The sequence below is a fragment of the Nilaparvata lugens genome, chromosome X (genome assembly GCF_014356525.2).
Source record: "Nilaparvata lugens isolate BPH chromosome X, ASM1435652v1, whole genome shotgun sequence".
Classification (NCBI taxonomy): Eukaryota; Metazoa; Arthropoda; class Insecta; order Hemiptera; family Delphacidae; genus Nilaparvata; species Nilaparvata lugens.
The window spans coordinates 10,972,730-10,993,755 of record NC_052518.1 but is presented as its reverse complement, the minus strand read 5'-3'; the positions used below and the strand labels follow the sequence as shown (position 1 = coordinate 10,993,755).

At 33.8% G+C, this 21,026-nt stretch overlaps 2 protein-coding genes across 2 annotated transcripts in view; one reads left to right on the top strand and one right to left on the bottom strand.

Moving 5' to 3' along the window:
* The window catches only part of LOC111046084 (ribonucleoprotein PTB-binding 1-like), a 104,509-nt gene extending 98,303 nt beyond the window's left edge, over window positions 1–6,206 (bottom strand). Inside the window, 1 exon segment of the mRNA XM_022331575.2 lies at window positions 5,747–6,206. Coding sequence (XP_022187267.2) covers window positions 5,747–6,001 — 255 coding nt within the window. The 5' untranslated portion in view covers window positions 6,002–6,206.
* Window positions 6,207–9,786: 3,580 nt separating this feature from the next.
* LOC111046079 overlaps window positions 9,787–21,026 on the top strand; it is a 41,457-nt gene continuing 30,217 nt past the window's right edge. The window contains exons 1-3 of the mRNA XM_022331568.2: window positions 9,787–9,923; window positions 15,812–15,982; window positions 19,024–19,186. Of these exons, the coding sequence (XP_022187260.2) occupies window positions 19,094–19,186 (93 nt within the window). The 5' untranslated portion in view covers window positions 9,787–9,923; window positions 15,812–15,982; window positions 19,024–19,093. The remainder of the gene's footprint in view (window positions 9,924–15,811; window positions 15,983–19,023; window positions 19,187–21,026) is intronic.

The following is a 21,026-nucleotide window of genomic DNA, read 5'->3' as shown; positions in this document are numbered from 1 at the left end:
TTGAAAGACAAACATGAGATTGACTCTTTACTAGGGGAAACAATCAATAAGGCCATGCCTTACAATTTTGAAAAAAATCTCTAATATTTTGACGGATTTGAATATTCTATTCCTTGATTTATTAGTTTTAGGGGAGAACCCTCGATATAAACTGATAGGAACTGTGCGTGATAGGAAATGCTAAAACAAGAAAATCGAAGAAAATTCAAGTCAGACTGCGTAACTCCCTGCCCTCATGCACTCATCAAGTAAAATTCCTTACGAGTGAAATGCCTTGAAAACTAATAGATGATTTACTGCTGATGATTTACTGGTACTGCTTGTCTTCCCTTTACCAAGTTTGATATTCCGTCTATAGCATTTTTTCAGAAATTCTGTCTTACTTTGATTCAACATAATTGATTTTAGCAATTATTTGATCTTTAAATTTTTCCAATCATCCGAATTCAAGATCCAATTTTTGTTTTCAAGCATGTTGTTTCTGTGCTAAACTGGGATTAATTTCGTGAAAAATAATCATCAACAACGATCTATGAAGGCGATATACCACTTGAATTTTTAAGATATGATATTTAATACTACATTATTCCTGAGTTATGAATGGGGATTATTCGAAGTAATACTTTTTTGAATTTTTCTCAGTGGTATTGGATAACTGTATGAGATTTTCACTCTGAAGAGTCAAGTTTTGTCTCTAAGATTTATTTATTTATTTATTCATATACAAATACAATCCAGGTAAAAACAATAGGCATTCGGCCAAAACTGCTCTAAACCTTAATTTGAAATACACAGTCTAGAGGTTATGTAAAAATAATAACTTAATTCACACACTATTTTGAGCCCAAAAAATGTATTTACTACAATTTTGAATTTATCACATTTATTAATTTCAAAATACAAATTCAAACAAAAATCTTCCTCCACAATCGCCAAAAATATTGAATGATTTGAATAGTTATAAATTTCACAAAGAGGAAAATCATCAACAGCTGAAAAATGATAATTCATTGTAAAATAAGTTTATCTAAAAGACAAAATAATGACTGAAAGTCTATTAAAGGTCTCAATTCATTCAAATCATTCATTCTTCCCTCGTCATCACAGCATCGAAAAACAAATGAATTTCACGAGACACCGTTGTCAAACATAGAAAATATAACAAAAGATGAACTACTAGTTCTATAAATTAAACTTTGAATGAACTCAGGATGGCTACTTAATAATTCTAACGCACATAATATTTCTAATGATGAATTTCTTATCAGATGCATGCATTTGGGTCACGCGACTTCAGTACATCATTCTACAGTATAACATTTTTACGAAGCGAGAATCCTACTCCTCTGCAAAGTAATAATGACATAACTTGCAAACATCACAGAAAGTTTAGCAATTTAAACTTGCAAGTTGGTCAAATATCATACCTCATCTGAAATATTCCTCGGCACCAAACTTCAATCAATTGGTTTCGAAGAAAATCAGAGACGGATACTCTCCCGACAGGAGTCGACATCACTTTCTTGGGAGAACTCTGTCAATACCTTCAATTACCTGAATTATTGCTGGCATGAATTGTGGAGTTCAGAGTTGATATTGAATGTCTATCGGGGAGCATATTGAACTGAGTTAGTCAAGAAGTTAGTCCAATGAAGTTATCAATCAATATTCAGACAAGCCCAAGAGAATCTTCATATATCAATGAAGATCTGATACATCAATCAATGCGAATTGAAATACAAAGCTTTATTGCTTGAATTGAAGGCCAATTACGATAAATGCATAGAATTTATTAGGTAAAACAGAACTTCTGTTTCTTCTCCTATAGACCCATACAGTACTCATGTATACGTGGATATAGGAGAGAATAACAAAATATCAAGTACCTGAAGGGAATTTAACCCGTATCTTACGATATAACAGGTGAAAACACTGAGCTTTTGTTAGTCTGTTCCTATTGTACCGTATTATGAAATATGGAAGACGAGGAACTAGTTTATGCTGTCACCTCTTGTAGAAGAGTTTGAAAACTAACAAAGTGCAATAAGTTCCAAGTTCAAATAAATCTGATGTGAGATTGGTTGATAAGTGGAAACTGAATTCACGAAAATAGTCAAATAATATGCGTTGAAGAATTTACACCTACAAAACTTAATTCATCTCACTGATCAAGAGAAATTATAAATTTATTTTTCCCTCTCAACAAAATAACCACAATGTTACATAGAATTTGAAAATGTAACATTTATAAAATTTGAATGCCATTTCAGAGTAACACTACGCAGGGTATCAGGGTCCATGTTATTATTTGATGAATTCTAGTACAAAGTATCATGAATGAAACGATAAAACGACGCCATGATCTATAGTGAGGTCCACGTTATAATGGCAGTGGAAAAAATAGGAGAAAAACATTGCCGAACCTCTGTCTTGTCAATGCCTTCTGTAGAAGGTAGCAGATGCAGGTTCATCGATGTAATATTAACTGTTCATTCTCGTTTAAAATAATCAATTATATTTTATTAAGCAATAAATAATATTTTTTTATAATTCCATAATGAATTTACATAATCAAGATTAAATATTTTGTTAATTAATCATTGATTCTACATTGTTAAAAGACGATCTGGCGACAGAGCAAAGCGAGAAAGAGATAGCGCTATCCGCTTTGTTGAATGAAAGACAAGGATAGCAATACCATTGCTAATCAAACACTGTCATTATAACGTGGACCCCATTATAGGCTTTTGAAGCTTTGACAACTTGAACAGTACAAGTATATCATATTGTATAGTATGTCAATCTATCCAGGTTATAATAATACTCTACTCCTCTACAGTATAAAATTATTGTAAACGATTATTCCAGACGTAATAAACATTTTGAGAAAGCGTACGGCGTCATAGGAGATGCATATATAAAATAACCTCACTCTTATTACATGGAATTTAAAAAAATAACATTTATAGAAATGATAATTGAATGCCACTTCTGAGTAACACTGCGCAGGGTATTGTTATGTATAGACACAGACACAACAATTTTTTCAAGTACTCTAAACATACAAAAATGAATAAATGGTAGATAACGTTCAAACGAATACATTAATACTTCTTATTCATAGTATTAAGTTTATAATTATATTGTACAGTGCAATACGTTTAGATATTCAGTATCAGCAAGGAAATTCTACTAATACGAAGTACTTCTTATTCAAAATATAACGTTTATAATATTATATTGTACAGAGGTACAATACAGTTCAATACGTTTAGATATATCAGCAAGGAAATTCTACTAATACAAAGGAGCATGTGATTAAATGTGAAATGCCCAATGTATTCCTAATGTCAAACGTTATATTGTATACGTCACTTTCTGTTCCTGAACAATTATTATTTATTATGATTTTTATTATTATTATTCGGAATGTTCCGAATTAGATAAACTGAAAGACACATATTAGTCATGACGAATAAACCAACGTTCATTCAGCCACTAGTGCACCGATAAGGGTTCTATTTTTATACGGTACTACAATACTATACATTAGTAATATGTGAACAAATATAGATTAGGAATGTAGGATAATTATTGAGCAAGCTAAGGGGCTGCTATATGAGCTTCAAACTGTCAGCATTGTTTGAATGGGGTGCGCTATTGTTATACATGGGGAAAACTGACAGAATGTAGTGAACCTCACTATAGAATCAGTGAGCGGAAGAAATTAGCTGCCACTCTACCTTTTCAATAAGTGTTAATATACTGGTTTCAACTGTAAATGTACCCTTTGTTCGTTAGTTTGTTCTATGTTGAGAGTTATTTGAACCTGAAATTCGGGAATAATCCAGGACAACTTCCTTGAATCGGAAGATTGTTGTATAGTTGTAATGAAAAGCTGTATTTCAAAATTATAATTGAAACCCTAATCAATACGAAATTACTATAAGGAAACAAACTTAATCCACTGTGGATTTTACAGTAGTTCATTCCCACTAAAATTAATTTCAACCATTTATGTTTTCCCAATCATTCTACTACCTTCATTTCAGTGTGAAGTGGAAAAAACAGATTCACAAGGAACAATTAGACGTTGATTATCGGAATACTTTCATTATAAACGCCTGACTAAGCCGGTTAGCGTTTGTATTCAATTCAAATACATTGTAAGTAGTATTTATTGTTATTAACAATATTGAAAGTATTATAATTATAGGAATTAGAATTAAGACGTATTCAAAGTTTGTAGATCAATGAACAATGAGTTCATTTCAGAGTAAAATGTGAATGCTATAAGATAATGTAAAATGTGAATACTCTAAAGTCAAACGAGTAACTTAAGATACATAATTATTCAATCATATTTTTACTTAGATATAGAAATACTGAATAAACAGTTTCGTTGATAGAACATTTCAATGTTGTCTTCAAATCAGATAGTTAAATTCTCATCAATTTTCGAAGTGATAACAGAGAACGCAATTAAATGAATTGATAAATCAAAATGATAATGAGGATATAGGAATCCTATATATCCTACAAGCCGATTCTGAATAAAGTTGTGAAGCGTTGTTCGTCCAACAGGTTTACCGAAACGCTAGTGAAGGAACAGGCAAGCTGAGTGTTGTGTGGGGTGGAGAATTCCCTATCGGGGTAGACTCTCACCCTTCCTAATAGGCATCACTACTCTTTCAAAAAACATCTGCCACCCCTACCGAAGAAGCTTGTATACTAGTCTTGCCTACTGCATGGATCAATCAATTCACATATCTTTAAAAAAAGCATCATAATATCATCATTTTGTTTCATATAAGTTTTAGAATTTGTATGTGATATAGATTCAAATGGGATTGGAACTGATGAAGGAAGATATAATCTTTTACAAGCGGGAATAAAGATTTTTTCCGGGACAAAATTAAGTTAAAATAGGTACCCTGGAATAAGCATACATGGAGAAGAGGGGAGAATTCACTTTGCTGAAAACCGTAGAGACGCGATTGTAAAACAAAATAGTACCACTAAAGTGAAGGAACTCGATCATTTTTCCGCACAAAAATAATTACACAAAAAACACGTTTATTCAGAAGATTAGACGAAATTTTAAGTGGAGTAGAGCGAGACAAAGGCATGATCCTTGGATTTGAACTTACACAATGAACAAGTGTAATGCCAAGAAGTGAGATGGAACATGATGGGTCCAAATGATGCTCTTCTATCTAGTCAAGGCCATGGAAGGTTGGAGTTGGAAGCCGACAGTGGTGAATAACCGTCGTGTATGGCTATGGCCCCTCCAGAGTTACATGCTATAGCTCTTCTTTGTTCTTTCGGTTCCACATCGCTAACCGCTAAGCACCGGAACTTCAGCGGAAAATTTGAATATTGATTCAATCTCTCCAAGTTTCGATGTTGTTGATTGAATATTTGGTCTATGATGATGTGGTAGGAGATTAATCACTTGGGAGGTAGGAGTTGAGAAGGTAATCAACAGAACAGAGGTTTCACTCCAAAGCAACTCAACTGATCGAAGCAAACTTCAGTAATAGTTGTATACTGTGGTCACACAGCAATCTAATTTGAAAGGTGGTTAAGCCATGCATTAGTGATTAAACACGCACAATCGATGGAATTGCAAAAGTTAGAATAAGGTTGAAAAAGTGAGTGATATAAATCAAAGATTGGTGAGTGATAAAACATTAAATAAAATTTGAGTACATAGAAGTATAATAATACATTATTCAACACTCACCTCTTCTGTTACATCCCTCGGCAGGTGTTTGATCTGCAACTGACGCCCCATGTGGAATTTACTCTTGGAGTTGAGAACTTTTTTCTTAACCTTCTCCTCAGGATCGTCTTCCCAGAATCCGTCGGTGGAAGCAATAGCAATAATATGTCCTCCATTCCAGTATTTGTTTGAGTCATTTTTGAGTAATGTTGGATTGAAGCAACCGAGAGCGGATGCCGGCGAGGTGAAGGCGGCCTCAGTGGAGCCCGCAGCCATTGTAACAACGAATTACCGACGAAAAGTTTCAAAGATATTTTTTTCACAATCAGAAAAACACACCCTTTATATTTTCAAACTACTATAAGATTATATTCCCGTGAAACTTTTAACTACACCATACCAAACACTAATACACTAGACCGCTAAACAATCGGCAGAAGTTCAAGAGCATTGTAATGACGCGCTCCAGGTTTGGATACACACTGCCAATGAAAACTAAACAGCGGTTCGTTCATCCGTCTGGCGCGAAGCTTCGCAGACACCAGCGCTCCCCATCGGCTAAACTCACAACTACTTCTTGTCTGCCAATAGGAGACTCCCAAACTGATTGACAGATAACAGCTACCCTCTTAGCAAATTCCTACTCGCGACGCAAGTTTTTCTATGCTGAATACATGTGGATGTGCCACGGTGCCAAATGGTTTTATGCATCAATTGATCTTTGTCAATCAAAATTTTTGTTTTTTCTGCTCTCATGTATATGCATGTATGTGTAATATTGAATTATGAACATTTTATTTTTATTTTTGCTCGTGTATGTATGTGTATGAGTAAATTATTGTTTGTTTTCTTTCGGCAAAAAAAAATCAATGTCAATATAAGATTTCTCAAGGAAGGTTAATCATTTAGGAGGTCAATTATTGAGAATAAAGAAATATTTTGAAGAAGTAGTATAAATGATATATTGCACACCAAATTAGATGTGAATACCGGGTGTTTCAAAAAGAATGACCCAATTTTATACAGTTATATTTATTTTAAAAAATGATGCACACAAACCAATTTTAAATCGAACTACTCACAGAAGTATCGAGTTTATGATGATGTATTAAAAGTGTTCTATGTGCCCTCCTTTTGAGGCTCAAACGACATCTAGACGGAAGCCAAATTCAACCCAGACTGTTCCCAAAATGTTTTCTCGGACTGTAGCTACTGCATCAGTTATCCTGGGTTTTAACTCCTCAATCTCAAGTGCTAAGGGAGGAACATAAACAATATCTTTAACGTTGTTTCTCCCTTAGCACTTGATATTGAGGAGCTAAAAACCAGGATAACTGGTAGCTTCAGTCCAAGAAGACATCTTGCGAACAGTCTGGGATGAATTTGGCTACCGTCTAGATGTCGTCCGAGCCTCAAAGGGAGGGCACATAGAACACTTATAATACATCATCATAAACTTCATACTTCTGTGAGTAGTTTGATGTAGAATTGCTTTGTGTGCACCATTTTTCAAAATAAATATATCTGTCTAAAACTGGGTCATTCTTTTTGAGACACTCCATATTAATGTATTAGAGTTATTCCAATGTAAAAAACTACTGCACTTTAGTTTTAATCTCTATGATAATATTAAAATAATATTGTTCGAGTTTTGCAATCTTATATGAAAATATCATATTGATTGTCAGTCATTTTAAATGAAGTGTTTCGTCTTATCCATAATTATTGAATGTTCAAGTAACTCCCTAAATTCAATTGTTTTAGTCACCAGTTTACGTATTACACCCCTGTCATATCTCCGCCATTCCACGATTAGGGGGTGAAGAAACTTCCTGCGACACGCAGCTCTGCTGGAAGTATTTTTTTTTTCAAGAAAATATTATGTAATTTTACCAATCATTGGCAAGTATCCATTAAACTCAACCATAGCGCTCGAATATTTGTTATTAATTGTCATATAATCAATCGTTTCCTTCCGCTTTTATTACTCTTCTCTCCTTAATTTGACATGACATTGATTTTGAACTGAAACTTTTGTGTAAGAGAAGACTTAAAAATGCTTAGTAATGTTATCTAAATTCAGGAGAGAAAAAGTACAAGGAATCCGTATTTTTTCTCTCCAGTACAGTATTCAAAAATCTATTTATGAGTTTTCCTTTGTAAGATTGTAAATATGGTGTAATTGGGTAAAACTTAATTTGATTCAATTATGATAGATCAACAGTTTCCCGAGCCACCGAGAAGTTATTGAAAAGCTAATTCCAGTCTGTTATGTAGCGGAACAGGACTCCAACAACAACCCTTCCAACGGTAGAGCCGACAGTTCTCCCGGAGTTCAAGATGAAATCTAGATTTTCCTTGGCCATTCTATGTCTAGGAGTCTGGGGGCCGTTTGCTCTATCTATGATTATATGGAGCTATAGTTACATTTAATATAAATATCGGGGCACTGAGCTTCGCTCGTTATTTATTAATTGATAAACAGAACTCAATTCTTTAAAATGATTGGGGAAGCACTAACAGGCACAGCCCAAAACTGTTTCTTCCCCGAATTTTGATTTATACACTATAAATATTCCAAAAAAAGGTTATGTTCCATACACTTGAATTCAGGTCAAATTTTCAGTCCAAATATTTGAAAACATAAAAGTTCCAATTTAAATTGTTTACATACCAAATTGAATAACAAAATAACACTCACTAATCACTTAGAACTGTAAAATAATGATTAACTTTGAATATTATGATATATACCATCTCATGTCAACAAATCAGATTATTTTGATCGAGACAATTGAAATTTCTAGATTTCTCGCGAGATACGGTAAGCTAATTGATTACACAGCTGATCTCCCACACAGGCACACGCATCTTCTGTTATCGACAGACGACGAAATTATCATCTGTATTTCCAAGGATGAATTATCCTTTTCATGTCCTTCAGCGAGTTTTACCAGGGATGAGACCTAGTGCAATCGAATTATTATATCATAAACCTACTATATTCCAAATTTCGTGAAAATCGTTAGAGCCGTTTTCGAGATCCGTTGACATACAGACATATAAACAGAAATAGCTCGCTTAATATTATATGATATGTACATGAAAATAAATGTAAAAAAGGTACTTTGATTTTCAATTTTTATGTACATGAGCGTATATCTTACAGTGTAATGGATCCCTCCACCTGAAACTCCGATATTGCACAGGTATTATAGCCTACATAGGATTGTAGGCTTATTAATAGCGGCTCAAAATTAAAAAAATCATTTATTAGCTATACTAGTACAGTGCAGAAGTACAGCACATATTTGCCATACTTATATTATGATGTAACAGTACCTACAGTTGTTAATAACCGTTTAACATAAATAACCATATAACCAGATATAAAAATATAAACAGATATATAGAAATTGCTCGCTTAATATAATAGGATTTGTTACAAAAGAGAGAATATAAAATTTAAAAATATGCTTTATTCGTCTCTGGTGTTACATTCCGAGTTGAATCCACCAGCTGATCTATCTCCGTAGACGGTGCATACGGACCGCCTTCTAGTTTCCTAGGCTTTCTGGGCTGTTTTCTTGTGAAACAATTTATTTTCAATGCTAATAGATTCATTGCTTATGATATGCGTATAAACGAGATGAATTTGTAACATATAAAGTAAAAACTCAATTAAAGCAATGCAGTTGAAACAAATAGTCAGGAAACGATAAACAAATAAGTTTAATTAAAAGCTACATACGATTGAAACATTTCATTTTAAATTGAGCGGTAAATGGAGCTAGTAGTGTAGGGATGTTGTTAATGAGATCTACAATCGAACTAATGTTAGTCAGTCATGGGCAATTGAAGCCAATGCACTCAATACTAGATCGTACTACTAGCGACAATTGCACTTGTAGAATAGTAATTCCTGACTGCAAATAGTTTGTGGATCAACAATAACAAAGCCCGCGAAAATTTGAGTTTACAACGGTAAGAAGAAAAATTTGAAGCTCTTTATAGGAGGTCTGACGCAGCAGGACTGAAATAATTGTTGGCATGAAGTCAGGTTTGCCGTTGAAATCCTATTTGTTGACCAGTCTAGTCTCACAGTCGAAGCCCTCAGCACAACGGCCGGTCAGAATCTCAGTGAAACACTGACAAATAACAGGCATTTCACACCAAAAACCCGACTTGCTTTCACCAGGTAATAGAGCTTCAAGTTTTACACATTCATTGTTTTATGCATTTGAACTGAAACAAATCATTGCAATCCAACAGCTAGATGCGTTTTTGAGTTGTCCCAAATACGGGCTATGTGTACTCTAAACCTGATACCCAAGCTCAGTTCACCATCTCTTCATTAGTGAATTCTAGGCCAGGAATATTGGAATGTAACGACTCTTTCACTGTCATACACTCGAATATTTGAATACTCCAACATTTTTATTCGTTTTTAAAAACTCCTTGCAGATGAAATAATATATTTTCCATACTTTACATTTCATATGTTCGTAAATATAATAAATTCAAAAATACAATATTCGAACATGAGATAATAAGCTTTTCAGAGTTTGCTGAATATTGCATAAGTATACGTTTGTTGAAGATAGTTGTATCAAGACATATTGCATAAAACATTATGAATTATTCTCAAATAATTAGGATACATTAATATGTTGCTTCATGTATGATGATTCGTGTGTGTACATACCGGTATATAAATCAACATATTTGATACAGTATAATGTTTGTAACTGAATGTTCTCTTTTTCAAGAATAGTTGCAATTCTATAATGCATTATATATTAATTTAATTGGAGTCAATTGAGTAATATGGTAGATATTGAATTTCTTGAAGCAACTCATCTAAAAAGTAAACAATCCATCGTCATCAACTCATATTAGGTTTGTTTAAATGATTGTCAGCTTATGCTATTTTTGATTTCATGCATAGTCTGTATGGTATTTGAAAAACTCCTATCTCATTTTATTCCCTTCAAAGCTTAAGAAGATAAAGCTGCTCAATTTAATTTTTAAAATTATTACAATTACGCTAATTACCCACCAGATTGCATGATTTAGTGGCATCTTGCAATTAGTGGCGCTTGACTATTCCAAGCTACTTGAAAACCTAGCAAGAGTTTGAAAAAAGAATCTTGATCAACAGTTGTATGATCCGGGAAAAACTTTCTAATCTACCCCTAGAAAACAAGTTGAAAATAGAATATAAAACGAACTTGATATAATAATATTGATAATTGGGATATAAGAGTTACCATGATTTACTCTTGTACTGACTGATATGTGATTTTCATTAAGGGGCAAGGGATGCAAACCGCACAACATGAAAAAACTATTGACCTAGATACTGAACGATAACAAGAAGAAGTAAATGAGTTCTGCTCAGAAATATTCCAATGTTTTCATTGAATGGGTGTAGCAAGTTCTTACTGACAACTAGCACCTCGAAACGTTGTCCGTTTGTGGTTTGTATGTTTGTTCAAAGATTAGTTTTGATTGGTTTCATCAATTAGCTTCAAATTATAACACATTCTCTTTGAACCATTATATAGATCAAGTTCGTTGGCCAGAGAAATTGACTCAATCTATTGTCCTTTTTGAGGATATAACAGGAAAACATTTAAAATACAAAAGAAAAAATGTTAGTTACTTAACAGCTGACTGTTGAGTTCTGTTTTAGGATTTATCACACAGGCTGTCACTGTCTGTACGTTAAAATGCGCCGTCACGTGATTTCTGTTGTCTGTCTTAAATTTTTATTCCAATTTATTCACCCGTACGGAGTGAACTATGAAGTTCTATTGATTCACGAATACGGTAAGTCACATTTCCTTAAATTGATTCTCAAGACTTTCAAAACCAATTTAATATGTTGAAGTACCGGAAATCACCTGTATATATTATATTTTTTCAATTTCAAACTGACCTAATTCATACCACTTCTACACGACAAAATAGAGTTGACGAGTTGATGAAACACTATTTTTTTAATTACTTGAAATGAACACATCGTAGGTATTATATATTTTCATACTGAGTGAGGCCCTCACCTTTTTGTTATTAGTTACAATTGCATTGTTATTTGCTGTAATCTTATTTAAAACTATTTTTCTTGCTAGATAATTATTTTTTAAATTTAGAATAGGCCAGTGGTGCATAGAGGAAATGTAAATCGAGAAGGACCTTAGTGAGCCTGAGGCCTCATTTGATTAGAAATAATGATAAATCAATTTTTTAAAAAATTGTTAGTCAATTAGTTATAATAATAATTATTATAAAAATAAAAATTAGGCAGGAATAGAATTTCTAAAACAACACAAGAGTAGAATCGAGTCAGACGTTTTGATAGAATGAGAATAAAAAATCTTCCCCTTCTTTTTATTGGAGAAGGTCATCTACGACGCTGCACAACTCCTACCAATTACAAGTGATTACCTAGTATGACTTCCATTTTGTTAAGGAAATGATTCTGACCAATGATTTTTCATGTCAGTGATTCTGAACATTGAAAAAGCTTTTTATGGTTTTCATGTACTGAATCAAAATACTCTTGATTTATCAATATCCCATCATCTTTTGAGCTTATTGATTTTGAAACACGATTTTCAACAAAAAACAGGATGCATACCTTTATAGGTATTGAACGAACGTAGAGAGTTCTTACTGATATGATTTATTCACTAGAGTTCTTTCAATCTATATATATAAAAGCGAAATGGCACTCATTCACTCACTCGCAGAACTAAAAATCGTTCAAATTTGGTAGGTATGTTCAATTTGACCTTTAGAGGCACACTAAGAACGGATTTAGAAAAATTTCCAAAGATACGCCCAAAATCTGCGTTTTTCCAGCGTTTTCTCAGCTTTATCGAGAACAAATGAACAGAAAATGTTCAAATTTACTAGGGTTTAAAAATTTTGTAATGAGGTGACTAATATTTCATCAAAGATACGCCCAAAATCAGCGTTTTTCCAACGATTTCTCCCAGCTTTTCTGTGTTTTCTCAGTACTTTGACTTTCTGATGGAATGAAGCATGCTCAAATGAAAAATGCAGGCGAGCAAAGCGAGCCCACTAATCTCATTTTTGGACGATCCAGTCGCCGCCCCTGGCTATCCGGATATGGCGAGCGAAGCGAGCCTGACGGCTAGTTCACATATAAACAGAAGCTGCTGATTTTAAAACTAGTAGATTAGTTAATGGGTAGAATAGTTCTCTAACCCAGGGGTCTCACTAGTTCAAATACGGACAATATTATGAAGTGTACATATTATATAAACCAAAACTTCAGACAGAATTGAGAACTATACCAGTAGGCATCCCAATCCACCAATCAGAAGAGAGTATGGATAGCTTGGAGGCGTATCATTGGTTCCTTATTCTTAAGCCATTCTTGGCATACTCTGTCGGTCCTTCTCTCTGTCAATCTTACTCTTCATATTCTTTGTATTGTGACATCTCTCAATGCCTTTCACATGGATTACAGGTAGTTTTTAATAATGATTGTATTAAATCTATTTTCGATTTAAAATATGATAACTATATCAATATTAATATGGAAGAGGATATGAAATGCAACAAATAAATCAAAGTAAGAAATGCTATGGCAAAAACAGCATTCAATAAGAAAAAGAGAATTCTTTGTAGCCAACTGGACAAGACACTAAGGAAAAGGCTAATAAAGTGCTATGTTTGGAGTGTGGCACTGTATGGTGCAGAAACTTGGACGCTGAGAAAGGAGAATAAGAGGAGGCTTGAGGCATTGGAAATGTGGATATGGAGAAGGATGGAGGGGATCAGTTGGAGGGATAAAGTTACAAACGAGGAGGTGTTGAGGAGGGTTGGGGAAAGAAGGAGTCTGCTGGATGTGATAAAGGGAAGAAAGAGGAGATGGCTGGGACATTGGATGAGACGGCAATGCTTGTTGATGGATGCCATGGAGGGGACCATTCAGGGAAGAAGAGGAAGAGGGAGAAGAAGATACAAAATGTTGGACGACATCAAGGAGGGGATGAGCTACTATGCAACGAAGCGACTGGCAGAGAATAGAAGAGAGTGGAGGGCTGCTGCCATATAGAAGGACCTGCTTACGAGCAGAAAACTACAAACAAAAACAAAAAAAACAATATCACTCCATTAATACAATCATCAAACCTTATCAAATCATGGAAGAGAATACCCGATCTGTTGCCTGCTGAACAAAGTATTAAAATTCAACACACCTACTTATTTAGTGGAATCTCACACTTCCATGAGAAATATGCATGGTAGAGTTACAAGTGGAGGAGATTATACCTTTCAAATTCCCTTAGATAGAACCACTTTGTTAAATAACTCTTTCTCATTATCTGCCTTAAATGCATGATATCTCCTCCTGTTAGAATTAAGGGTTAGAATTAAACTCACTAGTTTAAATATTTCAATCGGGAGATTGACTCAGTAATATTATGAAGTGTACAGGTATAACCCAGTAGCTGGTGCCACCTACCGACAGTATAGAGAACTGCACCAGTAGGCGTTCCAATCAATCCACCAATGAGAAGAGAGTATGGAGAGCTTGGAGGGGTGTCATTGGTTCCTTATTCTTAGGCCATGATTTCGACATTCTCTAACGGTTCCTCTCCCTTTCAATCACTTACTCCCTCCCTCTTCAAGTAGAATCTGCATGGGGAGGATATTATTTTATAGTATCCTTTTCCAAACTCGCTCCTTTGTCATCTTCTAGGATATAACAGGATAACATTAAAAGTGTAAGAGATAAAAAATAATTGTACTGACTCATCGTCCAGCTGACTGTTGATTTGAGTTATCACCAGAGAGTATGAGTAAAGAATGTAATACTTTAGAATACTTCTATACTTCTGGAGAGTATAGAATGTAATACTATGTAATCACTTGTGGTTTGCTTAAATTTATGAATCTGGACTCATATTGGCTCACATTTTTTGTGTTCTTTGTAACTTTAGGTTTGATGAGTGTGGATATCCCAAATCACAACGAACAAATTATATCAAAGAATACAAACAAAAATGTTTCTCGATATATCATATCCGTCTCAATTTATCTGATTAGCAAAGCCTCTTTATACTACCTACCATCTACTACTAAATAAATAACTATACTACTATATAAATCTACCTACCTACCAAAGTAGATTTATACTACCTATCTACTTTCTCATTGGTTAGCTTGTAATTGCTGGAGGTTTTTGAATCTTGTCTTGTATTGGCTCACTTTTGGACAACTTAATCACAGCTCTCTCTGTGTTAACGCCCTTGAATAAAATGGATTATAAATCTGTTCCAATTCTATTCAACAACATAACATTCAATAAATTAAACATGCACAATGTATACAGACAAAATATTGGAGGTGGATGACAAAAAAGAGGCTGATGTCGAACTAAAACAGCTGTTCTATTTGAACGATTCAACAAGACGCTTGTCAATTTACTAAGGTGTGTTTTCTCAATCGTTAATATATGGACTTATAAAATGTGGATTTTTTGACAAATTCTCAAGTTCGTTCAATTATGGAAACGTTCCTCATCAATATTCACTCTACAAACTTAATCATATTATTTTCCTCATGACATCAACTCTATGATTATCACTTGGGTAATCATTAAATATATCAACTCCAGTTTCGGTTTTAATATTCTCGAAAGTATTATACACTATTGAATCTGCTATACAAACTACAATACAATTTGTTGAGTGTATTAATGAATACCAAATTACAGAACAATCTAAATACTTTTCAACGACAGACCAGTGTAATTTTATGCACATGATAATAGCAAAATCCACTATTCACTTTGTTGAAATTGTTCAGACGTTATCTGTGTTGTGTCGTTAATTTGTTAATTCGTTGTGTTGTTGTAACGTTATGTTGATTCAACACTTGAGATTGAACACTTGAGTGTTGAAGATGGACATAAAGTCCCGAAGCGCTCCACCACTTGAGTAGTAATTAATTACTACTTCAAACGTAAGTGTTTCTAATCTATTTCAAGTTCAAGTGAGTCTAGTGGAGACTCAATAAATTCTAGTGGAGTTGTAATTTTTGCAGGTCTTAAAATGCCCCGAAGGCATTACCCCCCGTCGCTAAAGAGAGCATCCCTCTCCAGCATTTCTGAGCACTTCGATCTGATCTGTTATGGAGATGACGACAATGATGTCATCAGGGATCTTGTTGAAAGTGACGACTATCTCAAGGTTGAGGGACCTTTCAACAATCTACGTAAGTTCTAAAATCTGTAAAGTATTTTGATTGATTTGCTAGTTCAAAGTGGCTGAACAAAGATATCCGTATGAAAAAATGAAATACAAATGAATAGAAAAATTGAAAGTTGAAGATTTAATAGAAAATTGAAAGTGTTTTTGTGATGTTTGAATCATCATAATAATTTTTTTGTGTGATTGAGAAACTGATATTGTGGTACTTATTCATATTAAATAAAAATACTGAGAAATTAGTCTTTCTAACTATCAATAAAATGTGTGGTTTTCGACAATTTCTTAGTCTTTCTATTTAATAATCGTTAATATTATAAAAATTTCATCGTTATATCTATTAATTATTTCAACTAAACATTTGGTTCACTGTATTTGTAAGTGGTTGATACAGTTAGAATTAACGCTAATTAATATAGCATTGGAAAAAGTATTTGAGAATAGAGAAGTAGTACAGGCAATGAATGCTCAAAAAAGGGTATAGAGGGAAAAGTTGGGAAGACAATTTTTGACCCCGCAGTTCTATTTTGGGTAGTAAGGAGGTAAACATATCAAAAGTCCCCACCCCTGCCTCCTGTGCTAAGCGTGTGGGGGTGATTTAAAGGTACCATTTTTTGGTTTCTCGCATAAACCTCAAAAACTATGTATCTTAAGGACTTGACTGTCATATAACAAATTGAAGCTTACATAATTTCCTACAATATTCATCCCACAACTTATATGACAGTCAAGTCCTTAAGATACATAGTTTTTGAGTTTTATGCGAGAAACCAAAAAATGATACTTTTAAACCACCCCCACCCCCTTAGCACAGGGGGTAGGGGTGGGAACTTTTGATATTTTTTCCTTCTTACTACCCTAAATAGAACTGTGGGGTAAAAATTGTCTTCGCAACTTTTTCCTCTATAACCTTTCCTTGACAGGACTAAAGCTCTGCTCTGCCTCTATATTTGTAATCCCTATGATAATTGGTAAAGAGTTTCTGGGAAGGATATTCTGAGTATTCTTCCCAAAGAATGGACAATTATATGATCAAATCTCCGCCAATTTATGTGAATACAAAACAATATTAATTGATGATGGGGTTTTCGAGGTTTTATAGAAAATTATCAATGAATTGATGAGAAGCAAAGTCTAGAAATGTATCCCGATTTCCACCTGAATTTCACGAATAACATTCAGTGTTTCAACCACCCATAAGTTTTGAATGAATCTTATTTCCTTGGACTTAGAACTAGGCTAGACTAGTCTAGGGGCACTACGTGCACCCATTTGTTTGACTCACGTAGAACGCAACCACTGTAATAAAAATGCTAACAATCACTCAATGCACTTCGAAACGGAAAAATGCCACGTTATAGCTTTGCGTGGTTCAGCTCTTTGATCGGCTGGCTCTTTTTTACGACAGAGTCCATCTTTCTTTTATATCCACATTTTATTTCGAACCCTGCAGTGAACCTTTAAGCTTGATGAATCCACTGACGTATAAACTCTCAATAAAATTGAAAACTCTTTGTTATGTTGGCTAAACTTCAAAAACTGAAATAAGAGATCATAATAGTAGAACAATCAAGTGAAAAATTGATCATTCTAGAAAATAAATCTCATCCAAAAATTGATAATTCACGGAAAAAATCGAATAAATATTTAATTTAAATAAATTTTTAGAATTGAATCACAGTTTTTCTTTAAATAATATATGAACCAGGCTACTGTACAGATTTGGAAATCAAAGTTACCTCCATACAGTGTCAATTTATTTCGAATAAAGGAAAACTGATGATCAAGGGATTTTCCGATATGTGATTAGAAAATGTGAATAAAATATTTAATTTAAATATTTTTTTAGAATTGAATCACAGTTTTTCTTTAAATAATATATGAACCAGGCTACTGTACAGATTTGGAAATCAAAGTTACCTCCATACAGTGTCAATTTATTTCGAATAAAGGAAAACTGATGATCAAGGGATTCTCCGATATGTGATTGGAAATGTGAATACCTTTTTGTAGAAAGACTTTATCCCAATCATATGGGGTCAGTTATCATCTCTATTGACTTGTTAACAAATGAAAATAACTTTCCACTCCAAGAAAAAACTTGATGTATAATTAATTGATATTATGGTAAAATTGGTAATAGAATTCAGCTCAAAAATAGTAATGACTTATTTTAAAGAGTGCAAAACTTGCTGTATTGCATTGTAAGCACAGATGTGCTCATGAAAATACTGTACGTGCAAACTTTTTGTCATGTTGATATGACTTTTTGAAAAGTGAGAATCAATCAATCCCTACGTAATATCATAGAATAAAACAATCTATATGTTTTCTCTTGTAGTTTTCTAATTCTTTTATTTGTGTTTTGAAACATGCAATTAAAATTTTTAGAATTGAATCACAGTTTTTCTTTAAATATATGAACCAAGCTACTGTTCAGATTTGGAAATCAAAGTTACTTCCATACAGTGTCAATTTATTTTGAATAACGGAGAAACAGATGATCAAGGGATATTCCGATTTGTGAATACAAAAATGTGAATACAGTAGTCTTCTTCTTCTTCTTCTTCTTCTTCTTCTTCTTCTTCTTCTTCTTCTTCTTCTTCTTCTTCTTCTTCTTCTTCTTCTTCTTCTTCTTCTTCTTCTTCTTCTCTTCTTCTTCTTCTTCTTCTTCTTCTTCTTCTTCTTCTTCTTCTCTTCTTCTTCTTCTTCTTCTTCTTCTTCCTTCTTCTTCTTCTTCTTCTTCTTCTTCTTCTTCTTCTTCTTCTTCTTCTTCTTCTTCCTTCTTCTTCTTCTTCTCTTCTTCTTCTTCTTCTTCTAAAAATGTGGATACATTAATGAAATAAAACTAATTCATCTATGAGAATATGAGAGTAAGCCATTTATATAGGTGATAGGAAATTGAACCCTCCTCATCCTTACAACCGAATTTCACAATATGATACAATACAGTTTTGGTTTTTACTACAATCATATAAATAAAGAATCTTATCCTTGTATTCTTATCCTCTAAACTATTATCCTCTATTCTTATCTTCTTAATTTCAGCCGGTCATGTTTTGGCGGAAATGTTGGAAGTTGTCGGAGAGAAAAAGTACTTCACAAAAAGCATCTTCATATGCTGCTTCATTCGCAACTGGAGAAACTAAGTTTGGCGTTTGGGGTCGGGGATGTGATTAGTGGATTTACCTTCATCAAAAGCAGGTGTAATGTAAGTTTATCAATATAATATCAATGTACCTAAATCGAGCTTGGATGAAACTAATAAACAATGTACATTAATGTAATAATAATAATAATAATATCGAGTGAACAGGCTGGCTCAGGTCTGGTGTCAGAGTTTTCAGGTCGCAACTGATCAATTCAGGGCCTCTGACATGACCTAACGACTACTTTTTAGGCAGCCGGGTCCGACGGTTAACGTGTCCATCCGAAACACACCTTTCCTAAACACACCTTACATCTGATTAATCCTTTCCTATCTCTGTGCTGGTGCCAAATCGATGCCAAATTTTGAAGGAATATAATGAACTACCGAAATATTTTATTTAAAATATGAATGAAAATGTATCATTGAATCATGAGAATAGTATATTTCGCACCTAGGGCCGAAAACGAGATTTTTCCGGCTCGAAATCGGTTTTCAAGTCCGAGGCCGTAGGCCGAGGACTAGAAAAGATTGAGAGCCGGAAAAACATTTTTGCCCATGGTGAGAACGTTATTTTTCGCCACACAGAAAAATAAACAATATAAATATGAGAATAATTGTTTATTGGGCACTTCCGAAAGCAAAACAGGAAGGTCATAGCTCTAGCAAATCTGAGGTAATCTGAATATCAGGAAATTGTCCAAGTATTTTTATTTTTTATTCTGATTTGTCTAAATAACCTAAAAGATTATGTTCAATTATGTGAGAGGTTGAGTTTATACTTTTTATTCTTCCAAATGACAATAAGATGATATTATTATAAATGTTTTGATTCTTGAATAATAAACACAAATAATGAAAAGTTTTTCGATCAGCTGTTTTAGCAAACTTGAAATTTGACCAATCTGAATGTCAACGTCAACAATGCTTGTTGTCATTGACTTCGGAAGTTTAGGTTAGAAGTTCTATCCTACTCTGAAAATCGAATTTGAATAGTTTATAATATATATCTTATCTGTATTTTATTCATCCAAATAAAATGATAGTATCTTATTGCAGAATACTTATTCAATTCTAGAAGCATAAACTGATTCCGTTTCATAAACCATTTTGTAAACACGTTCACTTCAAATCAGAATCAGCTGACTTCAAGGTTATTTTACGGCCGTAAAACTTTTACCGGCCTGGTCAGAAAACAATCATTTTCGGCCTCCATATGACGCACGAAAACCAGCTCATTACATCCAAGTGGGGCGAAAAATATATTTTCTTGGTGAATAAAATATATTTTATTACTATTAATGAGTGAGTTTAATTAACTAGATTCAACATTCAAATCTATAAATCAACTTCTCTTCTTCTTCTTCCTTTAGCACTACAGTCCTATGTGGACCTCGGCTTCCATGACAATTCCTTTCCATCTGTCTCTATCACCAGCAACTCTCTTCCATCCCCTAATTCCCAACACTCGCAGATCTCTCTCCACATCTTCCAGCCACCTTCTTGGTCTCCCTCTTCATCTTGTGCCTTCAATTCTTGCCTCCAATATGGCCTTTGGCAACCTTTCTTTATTCATTCTCTCAACATGACCAATCCGTTGCGAATTGATGAAATGTACAATATCTTCCCTTCCAAGTATATTATTTAACTCTTCATTACTTCGAATGACCCAACATTCAGCTGTTCTTATGGGTCCCCATATTCTTCTGATAATTTTTCGTTCGAAGACTCTGAGAGCTTTTACTTCATTCATGAGAAGTGTCTATGTTTCGTATCCGAATGTAGCAATAAGCCGGATAAGAGTTCTATAGAGTTTCATTTTAATGCTACGGGAGACCAGTCTTGAGCAGAAGATGTGTTTGTAACGGAAGTAAAGTGTTTGTAACGGAAGTAAGTTCTATTT